General features: G+C 36.7%; 3 protein-coding genes across 11 annotated transcripts; 2 read left to right on the forward strand and 1 right to left on the reverse strand.

Moving 5' to 3' along the window:
* Nucleotides 1-32: 32 nt before the first annotated feature.
* On the reverse strand, nucleotides 33-3,785 carry LOC129880762 (40S ribosomal protein S13-like). Its single transcript, XM_055954953.1, has 5 exons — nucleotides 3,683-3,785; nucleotides 3,504-3,576; nucleotides 1,833-1,971; nucleotides 1,557-1,743; nucleotides 33-393 (listed from the first exon to the last, which is right to left on the reverse strand). Exons 1-5 carry the CDS (start codon nucleotides 3,703-3,705, stop codon nucleotides 360-362), a joined length of 456 nt encoding a protein of 151 aa, XP_055810928.1. The 5' UTR covers nucleotides 3,706-3,785; the 3' UTR covers nucleotides 33-359.
* LOC129880761 (vestitone reductase-like) lies at nucleotides 3,686-12,011 on the forward strand. Of its 9 annotated transcripts, none has more exons than XM_055954948.1 (6): nucleotides 3,686-3,773; nucleotides 4,958-5,032; nucleotides 6,061-6,327; nucleotides 10,077-10,604; nucleotides 11,388-11,586; nucleotides 11,680-12,011. In XM_055954948.1, exons 3-6 carry the CDS (start codon nucleotides 6,201-6,203, stop codon nucleotides 11,819-11,821), a joined length of 996 nt encoding a protein of 331 aa, XP_055810923.1. In that variant the 5' UTR covers nucleotides 3,686-3,773; nucleotides 4,958-5,032; nucleotides 6,061-6,200; the 3' UTR covers nucleotides 11,822-12,011. The 9 variants fall into 9 exon arrangements, with proteins under 9 accessions (XP_055810923.1, XP_055810925.1, XP_055810921.1 ...); XM_055954950.1 differs by having other exon boundaries at nucleotides 6,095-6,327; XM_055954946.1 differs by lacking the exon at nucleotides 3,686-3,773 and adding an exon at nucleotides 4,646-4,736.
* Nucleotides 12,012-13,974: 1,963 nt separating this feature from the next.
* On the forward strand, nucleotides 13,975-19,087 carry LOC129880765 (protein cornichon homolog 4-like). Its single transcript, XM_055954954.1, has 5 exons — nucleotides 13,975-14,159; nucleotides 15,547-15,728; nucleotides 16,164-16,286; nucleotides 16,397-16,452; nucleotides 18,777-19,087. Exons 1-4 carry the CDS (start codon nucleotides 14,088-14,090, stop codon nucleotides 16,422-16,424), a joined length of 405 nt encoding a protein of 134 aa, XP_055810929.1. The 5' UTR covers nucleotides 13,975-14,087; the 3' UTR covers nucleotides 16,425-16,452; nucleotides 18,777-19,087.
* Nucleotides 19,088-19,599: the final 512 nt, after the last annotated feature.

Below are 19,599 nucleotides of genomic sequence, written 5' to 3' on the forward strand. Positions count from 1 at the left end.
AGATATGAAATTCAATCTCATACCGTAAGAAATTCAAGAATATTTGATGCACTAGCAAAGAGCAAAACTGGTTTAACTATTTCCATGATAGAGCACCAATATAGAACAGACTATATCTCTAGACCCGATATAGATATGGAGTTAATAATTTTAAAGATCAACTATTAAAAATAAGAAGCCAAGAATTGAATATATCACAACATCTAAAGAAAGAAAAAGGATTCAAATACCAACTCAAAAAAGAACTAAATCATCAACAATATCTTGACAACATTTTTTCTCTCATTTAAACATCTTGGCAGTTCCGACTTAATATTGAGCTTTGGAGGCAAAATTCGACTGCAAAAGTAGAGTCTTCTCTATGCCACAAGAGTACTGGCGGTGGTAGATTCACTGCAACGAACAAAAGAAGAAGACATTAGTAACGCATATCCTCAAAAAAGGAAAGGGAAAAGAGGGGGAGAGCAAGCCGTTAGTTGATCTTGTATTATCCAAGGCACCAATGAATCATTGAAACAATACATAAAAACTGGCATTGAAACTAAACTTCATATAAACCAATTGGAGCAACTAGAGGGATGAGAGTAAACTGGCTAAATGTTTGCTTTGAGGGACAGGAGACAAAGGTAATTTCGTATTGCTATACAGATTGTCCCTTTTCTTTTGCAAGGGCAGAAAGACTCGTCTTTTATAACTGCAGATTGAAATCGTCCCAAGCTTTGTGCAAATAACACCATCAAAATGCAGCAGAGAATTCATTGCAAACGTAAAGACTGCTCAGTAATGAAAAGTGTAGAGGAAGATCTGAAGGATCGATTATAACAAGGCTCATCTTACTAAACATGAAAACTCTATGATTCTTTCTTTCAGTTTATTAAACCTACATTATGAACCACATAAACCTTAAAAAGTCAGAAACAGCACATTGATGTGGGTGGCAGGAAAGAAACATCAAAAATAAGGGAAACCAAGAAATCCCCAAGAGCTAGTGGCATACAGTTTGAAACTCGGTAGATACTGGGCCTGCCCCTCTATCATTTTCATACCCTTCTCACTATATTTGAATGTAGCATGGAGTACAGAAGAGGAAAACTCTACAGGCTTATTTCATCAGACACAAAACTCAAAATGTAACAGATACATCATCTGGCAGGGACCAAACTCACAGGAATTATATCATGATGGTTTAAGCATGTAAAGCTAAACTGCAATGGATACAGCAGCTTGTTAGTGAACTAAGAATTCACCAGGGGAGCAAGAGTATTCAATTTTTTCATGGAACAACAATCTCCAGCTAGAAAGTAATCCAAAACTAAATTCAGAGACAACCAAGCATATTGCACTGATGGAGCCATAGAAAATCTCTAATCAGAATCATCTTACCACTACATTCTAAAAGACAATTGTGTCACATGCTTAGGTCAAAAGTTATTTCCTACTAGAATTTCCACATTGACATGCATTGAACACATTATGATGCAAAAACAAGATTAGACTGGTTTAGTATGGTGATTCAGAAGCACAAAACTAAAGCATATATATGAGACTGGACTTACTACTTCCAGACTGGGGGGAGCTTCTTGGTTTTCTTATAGTAACGAGCAAGTCGGTGAATCCTGCTCTCAACAAGAATCAACCTAAACTTGGAATCCTTGTCTTTCCTGTTTCTCTCAAGATGCTTTCGGATTGCAACAGCCTTCTTGATAAGGTGATAGAGATCCTCGGGAATCTCAGGAGCAAGTCCTAGCATAAAGAAAACAGTAAGTCAACCACTTCCGTTAGATAAGTGTTATGAAGTATCAACCTAATCACTCAACATGCCAAATGAGTACCATGAGCCTTCAAAATTCTGAGAATCTTGCTACCAGTTACACTCTTCACCTGAGCAATCCCATGAGAATCACGAAGTATAACACCGATTTGAGAAGGTGTCAAACCCTTTTTGGCAAACTTGCATATGTTATCCTCAACCTGAAACACAAGAAAGTGAAGTTAATATTCTTTTTTATTGTAAAAGTAAAGTGCATTTATTATTCTTTTAGAAAAACAAAAGAAACTGAAACTCAGTGTCAAGAAATGATCAATCAGTTGTGCAACTAATAGGTATCATATTATTTATGGATATTTTTTTTTTGAGAAAGATAATGTTAAATATTATTTATGGATATTAGCTTGATACGTTTCAGTTGGACGAACTCCAACAAGTTCTATCATAATTCACAATGATTGAATCAAAATGTTCAAACTGGATCGGCAAAATTTTTCACCTAATTCATCAATATACACACTTTTCTGTTCTTACATACACAGGCAGTGAAGAAGCAGCACCAGCCTATACATCCATTATTTATTGGGAATATAGTTCAAAGAGGCAAAGAGCAACCCCCCCCCCCCCCCCCTCACTTGCTTTTGCACAATTAGGCACTTGGACTACAGTATCTACATATTTTGCAACAAACCTCATATACCTTCCTTTTCCTTGATATTGAAATAGTTAATTAAGTGATTAGATAAGATAGCAGATGGAAAATTTTGAGTTACTTCGAAAACGAGAATGGCAAACAAAGTTGAAATGCATAAGTATACAAGGTAACTTGAGGTAAAATTCCACCTAGACCGTCGAGAAGACGTCTTTGAATAACAAGCTTTTAGCAAGTCAGAACTCAGATGAGTGAGAAAACTGGAAAAAGCTTTGGCATTTCAAATGGCAATTCAAAAGTGCGGACCCTAAGGACTGGACATGAAACACAAGTTTTATTGCAAACAATACGTAATATATACATATTTCACAAACTTACAGAATGAAAGAAAAACTGGGTAGACAATGCACTTGACTTGCACGGACATAGTAGAAAAATATTTTTTTCTATTTCAAAAGCTAAAGAGGACCAATAAATATTAGAAAAGTTAAAACAAAGAGGATCCGAAAACAGCCTCTCTACCTTCACGAAGTAGGAGTAAGGTGCACTCTGCCCTCTACAGACCTCACTTATGGGATTTGATGATGTGATGAGACATCATGTTCAACACTTGAAGAAATTGCCCATCTTAAAATGTAGGCAGGGGTGATTTTATAGGCTAAATATGGGGTACGTGAACCTGAGGTCACTTTGTAAAACTAGGTATTTTATGTATACATTTTCTAAAATTGGTATAATATTATCAGCTAGCACTCATGCTACAAGAAAGGGTAAATAGTGCACTTGGTTGAATATTGAGTTATTTACCTAGAGGACTACGGATCAATTCCTACCTAATAATTTTTTTTAATGGTGCACGGACATTCTAGAAAGCCTAGATTCGACTCTAAATGTAGATAACTATTTCACAAATACTACTTATCCATAGATTTAAACAATTCATCATAAGGATTTGTAAACCAAAACAGTGTATTTCCCCTTTCATCCCAAATAATACAATTATTATCCAAATACAAGTGTTAATCGCACAGAAATTGAGCAAAATAAGTTTATCAAAGAATTAATAAGCTAGAGACGGCTTACATCGGGAGCAGATGTTTTCAACCAACTTGGTGGTGTCCTCTTATACGGAAGTGCTGAAGCTGAAATTCCTTTACTGTGGAGCCACACAAAAGAGTAAACAACATACAAAATCAGTATAATGTGTCGTGAAATAATGGGATAAATTGAATACAATAAGGGAGAAAAAAGATTGAACGGACCCTCGACTGTGCATACGACCCATGGTGGCTGACGGCGGTGCTCCGATGTGCGGCGGCTACAGCAACGAAACCCTAAAATTGTTATTTGCGGGTAATTAGGCCTTTATAGATTACTCAATTTTTTTCTCTTAATTACGGTTCTATCCCTTCATTAGATCACTCATATAATCTTTTTGAAAAATTATTTATTTGACCATAGTAGATTTGGGTCTAATAGTTCCTTATATTATTCAATCTAACAGATAAAAAGTTAAATTGTCATTTAACATTCTTAATAACTTAAGAAAACTTAAATCGTGATTTAATATTTTTCTCGTAAAACTTTTAGTTTACTCAAACTAGAGTTAAATCACAATATTAAAATAATTTACTTTATTGACCACTAAATTATATTCTTGAATGTGTGCGTATGTTTAGCTTAGGTAAATCCATAAAACTCGATTCACTTTTAAAATTAAAAGTGACTTATGATTTCCAAAATTTTCAAAATTAAGGACAAATAACTCAAATATTTTTAAACAGACAGGGTTGATTCTTTTGAGATTAATGTCAATGATACTATCATATCCCCCCTCAAGTTTTGTTATTTACATAATATTTTATTTATAAATTATAATTTGCCTATTTAATAAGATCATAAAAAAATTGAAGAAGTTTTAATAATATTTAAAAACTATGAAATTTTCATATTAATAACGAAAAATATACCTTAAGAAATTAAATTCCATGTCTCCAAAAAAAATCAATTTCAAATTAACCTTTATAAAATCACTGAAATCATGTCCAAACAAGTGCTTAACAAAAGACAAACTTTCAACTCTACTTGTTGATACGAGGAATAAAGGATAATTAATTTAAAAATTAATTTTATGATAAATTTATTTATATTTGATTGAAATAAAATCGCAGAATAATTCATTTTAAAATTAATTATTTCATAATTATAATATTATTTTTATACCACAGTGGAACAACAATCCATCCATCTTTTTATAACTGTTTCCAATAATTGATAAAATTGATTGCAGTCCACAGGGTAACCCCAGATTTCCAGGTTCTCCAAAATCCCCCCCTTTTCCCCTCCTCTGGTTTTTGCTCTACATAATCAAATATAAGTTCCTTTTTTTTTTATAAGTATATATTTTGCTGCAATTTTATTGTCACATTGGGGAAACTTCTATCCAGGTTTTGGTCAGTTATCTTGTTTAGTTGCAACTCAATAATAGGCATTCAGTTTTTTCTCTTTGGTTGTTTATTTTGATAAATGTGGTGCAGTGTCGGGGCCAACTTGCATGCACCTTTTAACTCGGATATCGGTTACCCAAGGCAGAGCTAGATAATTAACTTCAGGTTTGGGCAAGCCTCGTAGCTTTTGTTTGGACACTGTCATATATTTGTATTAGGAAATTCACTATATATTACTCTCTTTGTTTTAATTTGTTTGTCTGGTTTTGATTTGATACGGACTTTAAGAAAATATAGAATTTTTTTGAATCTTGTGATTTTAAACTAAAGAGACGCAGAATGTACCAAAATATTAATCTTGTGATGTTAAACATGTCAGGTAGAAAGTGAAAATTAAAGAGTTGTCCAAAAAAAGGAAGAAACATTATTTTTGAAATGTACTAAAAAAGAAGTAAGACAAACAAATTGAAATAAATGGAGTATAGATGTGTAAATATTTAGCTGCAAACCCTGTAAATAAGACGGGTTATGTGTTCTATGGCAAATTCAAAACCCATAAACTTAAAAGATGGGTAACTATGCCTATCAAATATTAGCTAAGATGATAAGAAATATCTAGTGTTTTTTGGTCTCTAGGATTTGGACCGTGGTCTATAACTGTTTCACAACCACTAGGCCACGCCCTTGGCTGAAAGAACATTCAGCTTTGAGGTTGAAAACTTTACATTTGGTCAATCACAAACAGAAACTGTTATAACCTAGTTTGATTTTGAAGAGAAGAGGATTAGTCAGTAGAAAGCATATTAGATGTCTCAATTCTAAAAACGAATGAAGTTAGAAATATTTGACTGAGCAAACAAGAAAACTGTATAGCTGACCCCTGATACGGCAAAATAGCCCTGTAACTTTGGGAAAAGGGGTGCCTCCTCACAAAGGGGGTCGCAATGACCAGGACCGAACGACAATTTACCAAAAACACAATACTGCATGCAGTCATACAACTAAGCCATGTGAACGAAAAGATATAGCTGTATTTCCCTTTCAATAGTTTGTCTCAACTAGTTCAGGATTGAACATTGTTGTTGTTTACTAACTCTTGATGTTTTCCACTAAATGACCGATTGAGAATTACTGCTTTTCTTTTTCTGATAACTTTGAAAAGTGTTGCATAGTTAAAAAAATTTGCAAAGTAGGGACCTAAATACAGGAACTTCTACTTAGAGTCAGAGTCAGGCCACGACTTATGATGAAAGGGGAATGAAGGACGGTTCATTTGTTGAATAGACAGCTGATAGAGACGAGATTAAGAGGACGGAATAACTGCGAAACAGAGATGGAAATGGATGACAGCAAAGGTATGGTTTGTGTAACTGGTGGAACAGGATATCTAGCATCATGGCTGATCATGAAGCTTCTTCAACATGGCTACTCAGTAAATACTACGATAAGGTCATCTCAAGGTTAATATTTCCCACTTATTCTATTCATTGTCTTTTTAAGGTAAAAAGAAGGAGAATTAACCTAAATAGCCACCCACGCAACTGATTAGACCACAAAAATAGCTCGCAGATATATGATATATATGTATAACTCATGTATAATATGTGTATGATCGTGTATAATCTATGTATACATATGTGTATGATTGTGTATAATGAGTGTATGCCGGCTAGAAAAGTAAACAGTAAATCTGTCCGGCTTTTCTTGTAAAGATCCCTAAAAAGAATGTGCATCGGAAAGAATTCTAGTGAATAGTAAAATCTCAACGGTAAGTGACTCCCCCACCCCACCCCCGACCCCCCTGACCCCCCCACCTCCATCCCACCTACACCCAGGCCAACACCTCCCCAAGCAGCCACCGGTGAAGACTATTTCCGGCCAGATCTCTCCCCCTTCTGTTCTCTCTCTTCATCTCTTCTTTCCTTCTTCTTTGTGTTTTTTTTCTTTTCTTTTTTTCCTCTTTGACTGCGATCGAAAATCCTCCACCAGTAGATTTTCGGGCAGTTTTTGCACATGTATTTCGGTATTTCCGACGAGTGAACAGTGTTTTCGGCGCATGAACAGTGTTTCCGGCGTGAACCAGGTTCTTTTCAACTGGAGTTGGTACCTCCGGTTTCCAAATATTCTTTGTTCATACACTTGTCGTTATATTTTGCTGACTTTAGACCATTGAATACTTTAGTAGTTCATACGCGTTTTCGTGGCTTTGGATAGTGATGGTAGATTAGGGTCATGTTCTCATTTAGGGTCGGGGACGAGGGTAAGGAGGGGTAAATGGGTTAAAGGAGAGTCTAGACTAAGAGTAGGTTCTTGGAACATTGGGACGTTAACGGGAAAGTCAATAGAGCTAGTTAAGATTCTTAAGAAAAGGAAGATTAATATAGCTTGTGTCCAAGAGACCAAATGGGTAGGTACTAAAGCTAAGGAGGTAGACGGGTATAAGCTTTGATTCTCTGGTAGATCAAAGTATAGGAATGGTGTAGGCATTTTAGTAGACAGTGATCTAAGGGATCAGGTGGTGGAGGTTAGGAGAATCACTGATAGGATGATGTCGATTAAGGTGGTCGTTGAAGGGACCACTTTGAACATTATTAGTGCTTATGCGCCGCAAGCGGGCTTAGCAGAGGAGGAGAAGAGGCGCTTTTGGGAGGATTTGGACGAGTTAGTGGGAAGCATACCGCCTACTGAGAAATAAGCTCTTGGTAATGGAGTTAGGGATCAAGATGACGAGGAAGAAGAGGGTCGGGAATGATCGACCTAGGATCAGATGGGGGAGTTTGACCACGGCTAGTGCCCTGGAGATGGGAGAGAAATTGAAGGACATGGGGGCCTGGAATAGTAGTGGGGATGCGAACAGTATGTGGATAGGACGACTAGTTGTATTAGGGTTGTAGCAAGGGAAGTGTTGGGAGTATCGACAGGTAGTCGTAGTCGACATCAAGGGGACTGGTGGTGGAATGTAGAAGTGCAAGGGAAGGTGGAAGCAAAGAAAATGGCATACGCGAAATTGATAGAAAGCACGGATGAGGTGGAGAAGTGGACGAATAAGGAACTTTATAAGATAGCGAAGAAGGAGGCGAAGTCGGCTGTTTCGATGGCAAAAACGATAGCTTTTGAACGCCTTTATGCTGAACTAGAAGAAAAAGGTGGGAATAGGAAATTGTTCAAGCTAGCCAGGGCGCGGGAGAGAAGGGAACGCGATGTGTATCAAGTAAAGTGCATTAAGGACGAGCATGGAAAAGTATTGGTAGAAGAAACTCTCATTAAACAGAGGTGGCAGTCATACTTCCATAAACTCTTGAATGACGTAGGGGACAGAGACTTTGTGTTGGGAGATTTGGAATATACAGAGAGGCGTCGCAATTTTGGATATTGCAGGAGTATTAAGGTCGAAGAGGTTAAGGGTGTTGTTTGTAGGATGCGCTGGGGAAGAGCAACCGGACCTGACGAGATTCCTGGGGAATTTTGGAAGAGCGCCAGCTTGGTAGGTTTGGAGTGGCTGACTAGGTTATTTAATGTCATCTTTAAAATGGCAACGATGCCCGAAGAATGGAGGTCGAGCGTTATGATCCCTCTATACAAAAACAAAGGGGATATCCAGAGTTGCAACAACTATAGAGGTATCAAGTTACTAAGCCACACTATGAAAGTGTGGGAAAGAGTGGTGGAGATGAGGGTGAGGAGAGGCGTGTCTATCTTAGAGAACCAGTTCGGATTTATGCCGGGACGCTCAACTACAGAAGCCATCCATCTTATGAGGAGACTGGTGGAGCAATATAGGGAGAGGAAGAGGGACTTGCATATGGTATTCATCGACTTAGAAAAGGCCTACGATAAAGTTCCAAGAGAGATACTATGGAAATGTTTGGAGGCTAAAGATGTACCTGTGGCATACAGTAGGGTGATCAAGGACATGTATGAGGGAGCTAAAACCAGGGTAAGGACAGTAGGAGGGGACTCAGAGCATTTCCCAGTTGGGATGGGTTTGCATCAAGGATCGGCTCTAAGTCCATTTTTATTTGCCTTGGTAATGGATGCATTGACACGACAAATTCAAGGTGAGGTGCCATGGTGTATGCTTTTCGCGGATGACATAGTCCTGATTGATGAGACTCGTAGTGGAGTTAATGCTAAGCTGGAGGATTGGAGACATACCTTGGAGTCTAAAGGGTTTAAGCTGAGTATGACCAAGACAGAGTACTTAGAGTGCAAGTTTAGTGAGACACCTCAAGAGGTTGGCGTGGAAGTTAAGCTTGGTGCCCAAGCCATTCAAAAGAGAAGTAGTTTTAAGTATCTTGGGTCTATCATGCAAGGCAGCGGGGAGATTGACGATGATGTCACACATCGTATTGGGGCAGCGTGGATGAAATGGAGGCTCGCTTCCGGAGTGCTATGCGACAAGAAGGTGCCACCACAACTTAAGGGCAAGTTCTACAAAGTGGTGGTTAGACCGGCTATGTTGTATGGGGCAGAGTGTTGGCCAGTTAAGATCTCTCATATTCAAAAGATGAAAGTTGCCGAGATGAGAATGTTGAGATGGATGTGTGGTCACACCAGGAGCGACAGGATTAGAAATGAGGCTATTCGGGACAAGGTAGGAGTGGCCTCGGTGGAAGACAAGATGCGGGAAATACGACTGAGATGGTTTGGGCATGTGAAGAGGAGAGACACAGATGACCCAGTGAGGAGGTGTGAGAGGTTGGCCATGGATGGTTACAGAAGAGGTAGGGGTAGGCCGAAGAAGTATTGGGGAGAGGTGATTAGACAGGACATGGCTCAGTTACAGCTTACCGAGGACATGACCTTAGATAGGAGGCTGTGGAGGACCCACATTAGGGTAGAAGGCTAGTACATAGTCTCGTTATTCTTCCCTATTCATAGGCGCACTAGCACATTACAATTTCTTGTACTCTCATTTCTGCTATTTCTGTTACTATTTATTGCTTTCAGTACTTTTGATTACTCTATTTTATCTGTGATGCCTTCGTTATTTATTTTCCTATAGCGCTTTGAATTTCTTAACCTTATCTGACCCCCTTTTATGCCTTTTTTGAGCCGAGGGTCTCTCGGAAACAGCCGTCCTACCTTGGTAGGAGTAAGGTCTGCGTACACTCTACCCTCCCAAGACCCCACGTTGTGGGATTTCACTGGGTTGTTGTTGTTGTTGTTGTTGTATAATCTCTGAAGAAAACTTTGAATGAATTTTTAGATCACAAAACAGATGTTAGCTACCTCACTAACTTGCCATGTGCATCCCAAAGGCTACGAATTTTTAATGCTGATATGGACAAACCGGAAAGCTTTAGTGCAGCTATTGAAGGATGCGTTGGAGTATTTCACGTTGCTCATCCAATGAATTTCGGGGATAAAGAAATTGAACATGAAAAGATAAGAAAAGCAGTTGATGGAACAATAGGCGTTTTACGGGAATGCCTCAATTCAAAAACAGTAAAACGAGTTGTTTACACTTCAAGCAGAACAGCGGTTGTGTTTAATGATAAAGGATTAGATACAGTGGACGAGAGCTTGTGGTCTGACATCCATGTCATGAAAACCTTAAAGCCTATATCCGCAGCTTCTTACGTGATTAGCAAGACTTTAGCAGAAAAGGCTGCTCTTGAGTTTGCTGAGAAGCACGGATTAGATTTGGTAACCGTTATTCCTAGTTGGATACATGGTCCCTTCTTGAGTCCTCTATTCCCAGAGCCGTTACGATCAGCCATGGCAATGATTTATGGTATGCCCCTTTTACTCTTCAATCCCTGTAACTTTGTCGTGTCAAATCATCAAGCTCTTGTTTTATCCAATATGAAACATAAAGGGCAGCCCGGTGCACTTAAGCTCCCGCTATGCGCAGGGTCCGGGGAAGGGCCCGACCACAAGGATCTATTGTACGCAGCCTTACCTTGCATTTCTGCCAGAGGCATAGAAAAAAAAAGATTCTAAGTAGCTTTTTTATGAAGGACATTATTTCAAAGCTCTTGATAAAGGAAGTTAATGTTATACATATGTTTGTTGCTGTATGTACATTTTGCGATACATCTGCTGGAAGATCGTTTTATTTTCTTCTCTGCATAAGTGTGTATTATTTGTGTACACATGTTTCTTCCTCTACAGGCATCATCACATGCTTCTTCATAGATGATTTGGTTGATTTTCTTCATGATCCCTTAAATTTAAAGATTTGGTTCATACGATCATATTATGACATATTCTGAAAGTCTTTTATCAGTTTTGTCGATATCCACCTCTAGTTTTGACTGTTCATCTTTTTTCGTTCTTGGCAAGACATTTCCAGCTTCTAATTTCTTCATCTAACTCATTTTTTTCTGTTTTTATCTCTTTCATTTGAGATAAATAGACAAGGAAGCATCAAAATCTCTTTTCCTTTGTTTTACATACATTTGTTTTGATTGTGTTAAGATAGGTATATTCCAAATGTTGTGGTGAATCAATTTAACCACAGAAAACTTTCTCTAAATTAAGCATTTCTTTTTGTTTCGTCTACTGGATTACGCAGGTAATCAGGAAAACTGTATGAAGTATCCCTCGCTTACCCCATTCGTGCATATAGATGACGTTGCCAATGCGCACATATTCCTTCTAGAGAATAGTAAAGCAAAGGGAATGTACATTTGCTCTGCTGTTGAAGTTACACCAGATGAGCTGTTTAACTTCCTCTCAGCTAGGTATCCTGAATATCGAATACCTAACGTCGAGTGAGTTCTTGTTAGCTCCTTTTGCTATTTTTTCTTCTGACATTAAAAGGAAAAAAGAAGATTATTCAACTTATAATGTATACATGTTTGTAGTTCCTTGAGGGAGATTGGAGGGATTAAGCATCCTAGCCTTTCATCAAAGAAACTTTTGGACATTGGATTCAAATACAAGTATGGACTTGAGGAAATGTTTGATGATGCAATTGATTGCTGCAAACAGAAGGGTCTACTCTAGTTTGTACTGTCACCCTTGTCTAATTGACACCCCTTTGGACCCTTTGGAGAAAACTTATATTTCCTCCGCTTCAATTTATTTGTCCGGAAGACTTTTGAATTTTGTGGTCTTATTAAACTGAAGATATGTAGAATGTACCAAAAAATATTTAATATGGTCTGAAACATGTCACGTGGAAAGTTAAAATTTAAGGGTTGCCAAAAAAGGAAAGATGCATTCTTTTTTTACATGGACTAAAAAGGAAAGTAAGACAAATAAATCAAAACATAGAGAGTATAATGTAGATAGGTAACTTTTTTCTAAGTAGATATACTATATGTTGAACCTTTTTGATTTTTTTCGTGTATTTACTTCTTTATATTTTAATCCGCTTAGTGAAAATCATGACTCCGACTGAACCTTTGGTTCACTAAGTTTTTCTTTGTCTATCTACCACCACAACAACAATTAGCAAGACAAATAAAACAAATGAAATAATAGATAGTACAATAAATGAAGAATAGAGTATTACACAAATAATAACTACTCCCTCCGCACATCTTTCTTATTCAGTATTGACTTGAAACACCCATTAAGAAGGAACAAGTAGAATGTCAATTTTACGACGTTATCATTTGAATATAATAAATTAAATATTTTGGGAAATGCAATGGGAAAATGATTATAGTTAGTAATAAGGATAAATTAAGAACTAAGTGATAAATTATCTTTAGATTTTTCAAACTGGACAAGAATTATTTTTAATATAGTGGACAAGTAGAAGTGGAGTACCCTCACTCACAGAGGATTCGATAAGAGTCTATTGATTGTAGCGCTCAGTCTTCTTTCATTTTTCCAGCTTTTCAAATCGACTAAGCGCCAAGCCTACTTGTGAAGAGAAGAGGCATCGGGCTATTGCAGAGTGAAGAAAGGTGGGAATGTGTCTTGTCTTGGCCTAGGCCCTTCTCTCTTCTGGGTTGATGAACCAACTTTAGGCCTTGATTCATCCTCCGCAAGGAAGGTGAATGGAGGGAGTACTAAATAACTAAATAAGGAGAATACAAGAAGAGGAGACTAGCCATCGCCTCTCCCACATAAAAGTATGACAACACTTAGCTACCTACTATCCTAATTCTCGATCTCCATACCTTTTTATCTAGGATCATATCTTTAGTAAGTTGAAGATATGTCATATCTTGTCTAATCACATCTCTCCGTTCTTCTTCAACTTACTTCTACCCAGAGACAGATCTATGTAGTTGGAAGGGGGTGCCACATCACCCTGTGATCTCGGTTGAAAATTTGTATATACGTGTATATTGTATATTTGTATATATATATATATATTTATAAATAAAGTTTAAATATTATACATGGCAACCTTAGAAATAATGAGCCTTGTGGTGCCCGTGGTTAAAGTTCGGGTTTACCACTACAGGGATGCAGGTTCTAGCCCTATTGTGGAGTGTATTTTCTTAAAACTTTTTTTTAGAATGCAAGACATCATTAGCGAATGTATTCTAAAAAGAATTGTGAATAAGTGGATTAGAACCCTAGTCCTTTTGTAAGTAAAATCTTATCTGAACCAATAAAATGAGTCTAAATTTTGTATGTAAATTTGCTAATAAATATTAAGTATTATCTTACTCTATGCTGGGAATTTGGTCATAGGTTACTGTTTAAAGTAGCGTGGCACCCAGAGATTCAAAATCTTGGATTCGCTTCTTCTTTTACCTCTCCTAAAATTTGCTACAGTCAACCTCACACAGTCCCTTACGGGTACATCAACACATTTCCTCTTCACATGTCAAAATTATCTCAAATTCACTTTCCTAATCTTATCCATTACAAGGCCATTCCCACCTTATCAACTACAAATTGCTACTATCGGAAAGTGTTTTTTTTTTAAAAATTCTATTTTTCAAATAAGCAAATTTTGAATGTTTGATAAAAATAAATAAATAAAACAATTCACCCATTTTATTTTATTTTTTGAAAAATATTTTTCATGAAAAACATGGTACAAAGCACACCCTAAATCAAGAGAACTTTTGTCCCACTTCAAAACTTGATAGGTATTTTTGTCATTGAGGCCAAACTTGAGGGGATATTTTTAGAATTCATCAGAATATTGGGTTAGAAGAAATGGTCAATGTTAAAAAAAGAGTAAAGTTCGCAACTCTACTTTGTCGTGCTTGTGTATAGGAAGCACAAAGGCAGAAATCTATCGGCAGAAAAAAAAGGGGGCAAAAAAAACGAACAAGAGAAGGAAGAAGAAGAAATTGCCATGGGCGATCTACTCTCGTGGCTATTCTCCTTCTTCCTTCTCGTAGCTGTTCTTGGTACTATCCTATACCAGGTAACTATCAATTTTTATATTCCTTAATTTCAGAATTTAAGCTTTGTGGGTTCAATTTTTTGTTGATCTAGTTATGTGTTCATATTAACTATTTATTGCAAATTTAGTGGAATTTTATGCACAATTCCATTGAAAGTACTTGGTTCAGATGTGTCAATTGGGCAAAATATGTCCATAGTCACTAGGATGAATAACTAGTATCCGAAAACTAGCAGTACGGACTGTATAATGATAGATTTCAATGTTGTTGAAGGGAGTGAGTGAACTTGATAATATTGGACTAATCTGCTAAAAGCGTAAATTGGTTTGATATTTCAGGAAGAACATTAGGTCCTGAACTGTTTACATCTATATTTTTAGTTCACATTAGCAATAGAACTCTGTCGATGTGAGTTTCGCATGGCATAGCTGGTCCCAAGCCCCAGTTTAAAGAGGAGGTTTGTAGTAGACTGTCCATCAGCGTAACAATGATTGAGATGATTTTTCTGAATAGAGTGAAATGGACCCAGCCAATTCATGTAGCAACTCCAACTGATTTGGAATTGAGAGTGATTTGCGATGGAGAAATACTTTGGCTTTATTATATTTCAAATATCATGGATCTTTACTTGCATAGCTTCCAAAATATCCATTTCTGTTAATTCACTGGGACAAACCAATTAAATGATTTGAATAGAGAGCAGTGTTATCAAAGGCGCGCTTAAGCCTTGAAGCGAGACTCAAAACGTGTTTAGCACTTCGCCTCGCTTTATGTGCGCTTTAGTGTGGTCATCAAGGTTCTTAGGCAAACTTTTCCTTGCCAATGAGCTCTTTTGAAGAAGTGACACTAAACAATTGATATTTCACTTTATCATACAATTTTTTCAATTTCTTTGGTCATATATTTGTCATTCATGTTTATAATTATTGGTCTTGGACTAAACATATATATTTTATCTTTTTCTCCCTTAACGGTTTTTTTCATTAAAGCCCACACTTTGTTTGCGCTCTGCGCTTAAAGCCCTGATGGACCTTAGAGGTTTTTTGTGCTTTTTGCCTTTGATAGCACTGATAGAGAGTAACATGAGGTGAGTTCATTTGTTTCAATAGACAAATATCACTTCGATTTACTTGTTTTACATTTAAGTCTTTTGTATCTACCATTTCATGGCTGATGACCTGGTATTATTTGTTCTCTCTTCTATTCCTTTTTTCTTTTACCAATTGCACTGAGATGAACAAGCATGTCGAATGTTGAATGTACTAGTCAAAGTTACTATGCAGCATGCACCATGTTGTAAACTTAGATTGCATTGTCTGCATAGTGGTTTTGTATAAGCTCTTCTTCTCTCTTTTCTTCGTAATATCTGGACTCGGAGAATATTACAATTGCAATTATTTATTGCAGCTCATGTGCTTGGCAGATCTTGAATATGATTATGTCAACCCTTATGATTCAGCATCTCGGATTAACAGAGTAGTGGTGCCAGAATTTGCTCTTCAAGGAGCATTGTGCTTCCTACATCTTGTGACAGGGCATTGGGTGATGTTTCTGATATGTCTACCATACTTATATTATAACATCAAAGTGTAAGCATCTATTTTATCTATAAGTGAAACATGTAGAAAATCGTTGCATGTGTTGGTTTTTTAAAAGACGGTGCAACAAAAATGGTTTGAAGAATGATTAAAAATGTCTCTCAATATTAAACATAAGAACTTTAAATGGCCAACTTTAAACAAAAAATCTGCATATTTTTTAAATTCAAAAACCAAAAATATCTCAACTAATCTCATCTAACCAAATTTGTATTTAAAGACTCCTCCTACGACTAAACTGCTTATTTTTCTGGTAAAGCAACACTAACAAAGCACATGAGACAGATTTGAATTTAAAGATAAGACTCCTCCTACAACTAAACTACTTATTTTTCTGGTAAAGCAGCAGTTGGTAATCCCTTTTACTGTTACTTAGCACTGGCCTCTCAACATATAATCTGACAACAGATGTTAACCCTTGATCAGCTATACTGATCGCTGCCACTTGGTAGATGTAACGGAAATTTTCAATCACCTTCCGTGGGATAAGAAGGTTCGGTTGTATAAGCTTGGATACCTTGTGATACTTCTTGCCTTCTCGATATTCTGGTATGGTATCAGCAACAAGCTGCTAGTCCTCATCTCTGAAACAACTTGTAAACCTAATTATATCATTAGTTTATGTTTTAGCTCATGCCTAATCTTGTTCGTAATTTTAGGATGGTTTGGAGCATTGTGGATGAGTGAGTATGAGGAATTGCCCCTTCCACGAAGGGTTTGTACTCTCTCTCTCTCTCTCTCTGTTAGTGTGTGTCCCCCGTATGACTTCAGAATTATATAGAAAAACTAGGATGGTCCCGCCTGGCTAGGCTGAATCGGACAACTTTGTCTTTTTATTTTCTTAGATGTTTTTAATAAAAAATACTTCATCTGCTTCAAATGAAGAATTATGGTCCTACATAGAGTTTCAAATGCATGGGTTTGTAGGTACGACAATACTATGACTGAAGGTGTAACAAGGACAAGGCAGCATTTAAATTAAATGAAAGGAAGTTGTTTTAAAAGACCTACACTCGGAATCAATGCAGAGTTACTTAAGAACTGTACATTATTGAGAACATAATTAGTAAAGGCGATAACAACTAGTTGAGAATATGGCTTAGTTGTTGTTGTTCACTTACATTAGGTCTATTCTAGTTAGAGACTTGTATTTCAGTGGAGGAATAAGAGCCCGTTTGGATGAGCTTAAAAAAAGTAACTTTTATGTATGAAGTGCTTTTAGAACTTTGAAGTGCTGAAAGTTATTTTTATAAATAAGCAGTTGAGTGTTTGGATAAAAGTGCTTAAATGAGGAAAATGATGTGAATTTTAGGATTAAAAGAATAAAAAGGGTAATTTGGGAATTTAGTTAAAATATAAGGAATATAAAAGTAATTTTCATGGTCAAATAAAATGACTTTAAGCACTTAGAAAAAAAAGTTAGGAATCCTAACTTTTCATTTTTGACTGATAAGAACTTTATGGCTTAAAGTTAGCATTAGGCAAACACGTCCAAAAGCTAAAAAGATGCTTTAAGTTGGTTTTGACCAACTTAAAGCCCATCCAAACGGGCTCTAAGTCTAAAATTTTGAAAAAGAGAAATGATTTACTATTACATGACAGGAAGCAATGTCTTCATTTATACTTCTTTACCAATTTGCATACTATTATTACCATAAGACATCAATGGCTTCATTTGTATGTCTTTTGGAATTTTGCTTCTGGAATATTGTCTTTTGGCTTTTCGCAAGTGTGTGGGATTCAGTATGGGTAAGGGGAACTGTTTTTGTTTTTTTGGTAATTAGAAATTTTATTAGAGGGAACTCTTAGTACCTCAGTTTGGCTACCTACATCTGCCTTGCAGATAGAAATTCAGGTTCTGCAGTTTCTTAGCTAATCTTGGCTTCCAGCTTCCTCACCAGCGTACATCCTGAATTATCATTTTGACCATAACTGCATCAGATCTTCTCTTGTTCTGGAGTACCTTTTGGTTCCTCTCTTGCAGTCTTGTCAAATGTAGTATAGGCTTCCAGTTTGTGCCATTCTCTATACTTCAGTTTGAGAACTGTTACCGTAAGCATGTGTTCTTACTTCTTACCCAGTCCAGCTTCTCTGTCCACCCCATAGCAGTTCTTATACCTTGCCGGCTGAGTATCTTCTTCCAGATGATAGATGAAGTTGAGCATTTAAAGAACAAATGTGTATATCTTCATCTTCAGTTTCACCTAATGGACATGTTGAGCTACTACCCATACGGCCATACCCCAATTAATCAGCCTGTCTCTTGTGTATAACCTTTCTTGTATTGCCAAATATAGGATATAAGGCCACCTTGGGCTACCTTGATTTTCGCGAACCATTTTCCTCCATTCTCAGCTTGTTAAAAATCTTCCTTATAGAGTATTTCCCAAAGTTCTGTAGGTATTCATTAGATAGCCCAGTACCTTCCATGATGATTTCTTGGCATTATCCATGATGCTCGCTTAATAGTCTCCTCCCAGATTGCTTTCCTTTACCATAGTAGATGTGTACCAATTGTATCCATAGTTTATCTTTCTTCTTGCATAGATTTCAATAATGCTTCAAGATGGAAGCTTTGTTCCAAACTAGTATATCAGTAATATTTAATCCTCCAGCTGATTTGGGCAAACATAGTTTATCCAAGGTCACCAAAGCCTTCTTTGAACATTTTGTAGCACCAATCCATAGGAATCTTCTACAGACTGTCTCGATCAGATGAATAATCTTCTCAGGCAGAACGAAAAGTTGGGATCAAAGTTTGTATGTTCATTAAGACACTCTTAATCAACTGCAACCTCCAGCGTGCATAAGTTAAGGATATAATTCAACTTTTCCAGGGTTTTGAGCTTCATTTTCCAACCCATTTTAGGTGTTATGATTCAAGCATTTTGAACTTGTCAGTGGACTTGTATTACTACCTTTCGGTTGCTATATTATTAGGAGCTAAAGTTAAAAAGCCATAAGCATTTGTTACATTTCATCATCTCCTAAATCTTTTCTTAGAGGCTTCGTTTTTTTGTTTTTCCACTCTTTTCTCAGGTTTGATCGAATGAAGAAATTGGGATTTTTCGGGCACTGGCACGGTGGAGCTGGCCTTTAATGGTGCCATAAACGGATTGTGGTGATGGCTTTACGGAATTAATCTTATCTGAAGGGAGAGTTGGAAGTCGTCAACTGGCTGGAAAGCATACACTTTCTGATGCTTGAGTTACATCTCTTTTTTTCTTTTTGGTAGATTTAACTTTATGATGCCCTTTAAGCATCTAATTTATTGGGCAATAGGCATATGGTTGAACTTGTGTAAATCAGGATATACCCATTGGGATCTTATGTCATAATGTCTTAGCAAATGATTTACTGAATGTACTACTTTCCAGTGTAAGAGCCCGTTTGGATTGGCTTAAAAAAAGTAATTTTTATGTATGAAGTGCTTTTAGAACTTTGAAGTGGTGAAAGTTATTTTTATAAATAAGCAGTTGAGTGTTTGGATAAAAGTGCTTATGATGTGAATTTTAGGGTTAAAAGAATAAAAAAAGGTAGTTTGGGAATTTAGTTATAATATAAGGGATATAAAAGTAATTTTCATGGTCAAAGAAAATGACTTTAAGCACTTTGGAAAAAAAAGTTAGGAATTCTAACTTTTTATTTTTGACTGATTTTAAGAACTTTATGGCTTAAAGTCAGCATTAGACAAACACGTTCAAAAGTTAAAAAGGGGTTTTAAGTTGGTTTTGACCAACTTAAAGCCAATCCAAACGGGCTCTAAATCAATATTTAGAAAAGGATGACTTTAGAGCCTGTTTGGATAGGCTTATTTTAAGTACTTTTCAAGTTAAAATAGCTTTTAAGCTTTTTTATGGTG

The sequence above is a fragment of the Solanum dulcamara genome, chromosome 2 (assembly GCF_947179165.1).
Source record: "Solanum dulcamara chromosome 2, daSolDulc1.2, whole genome shotgun sequence".
NCBI lineage: Eukaryota > Viridiplantae > Streptophyta > Magnoliopsida > Solanales > Solanaceae > Solanum > Solanum dulcamara.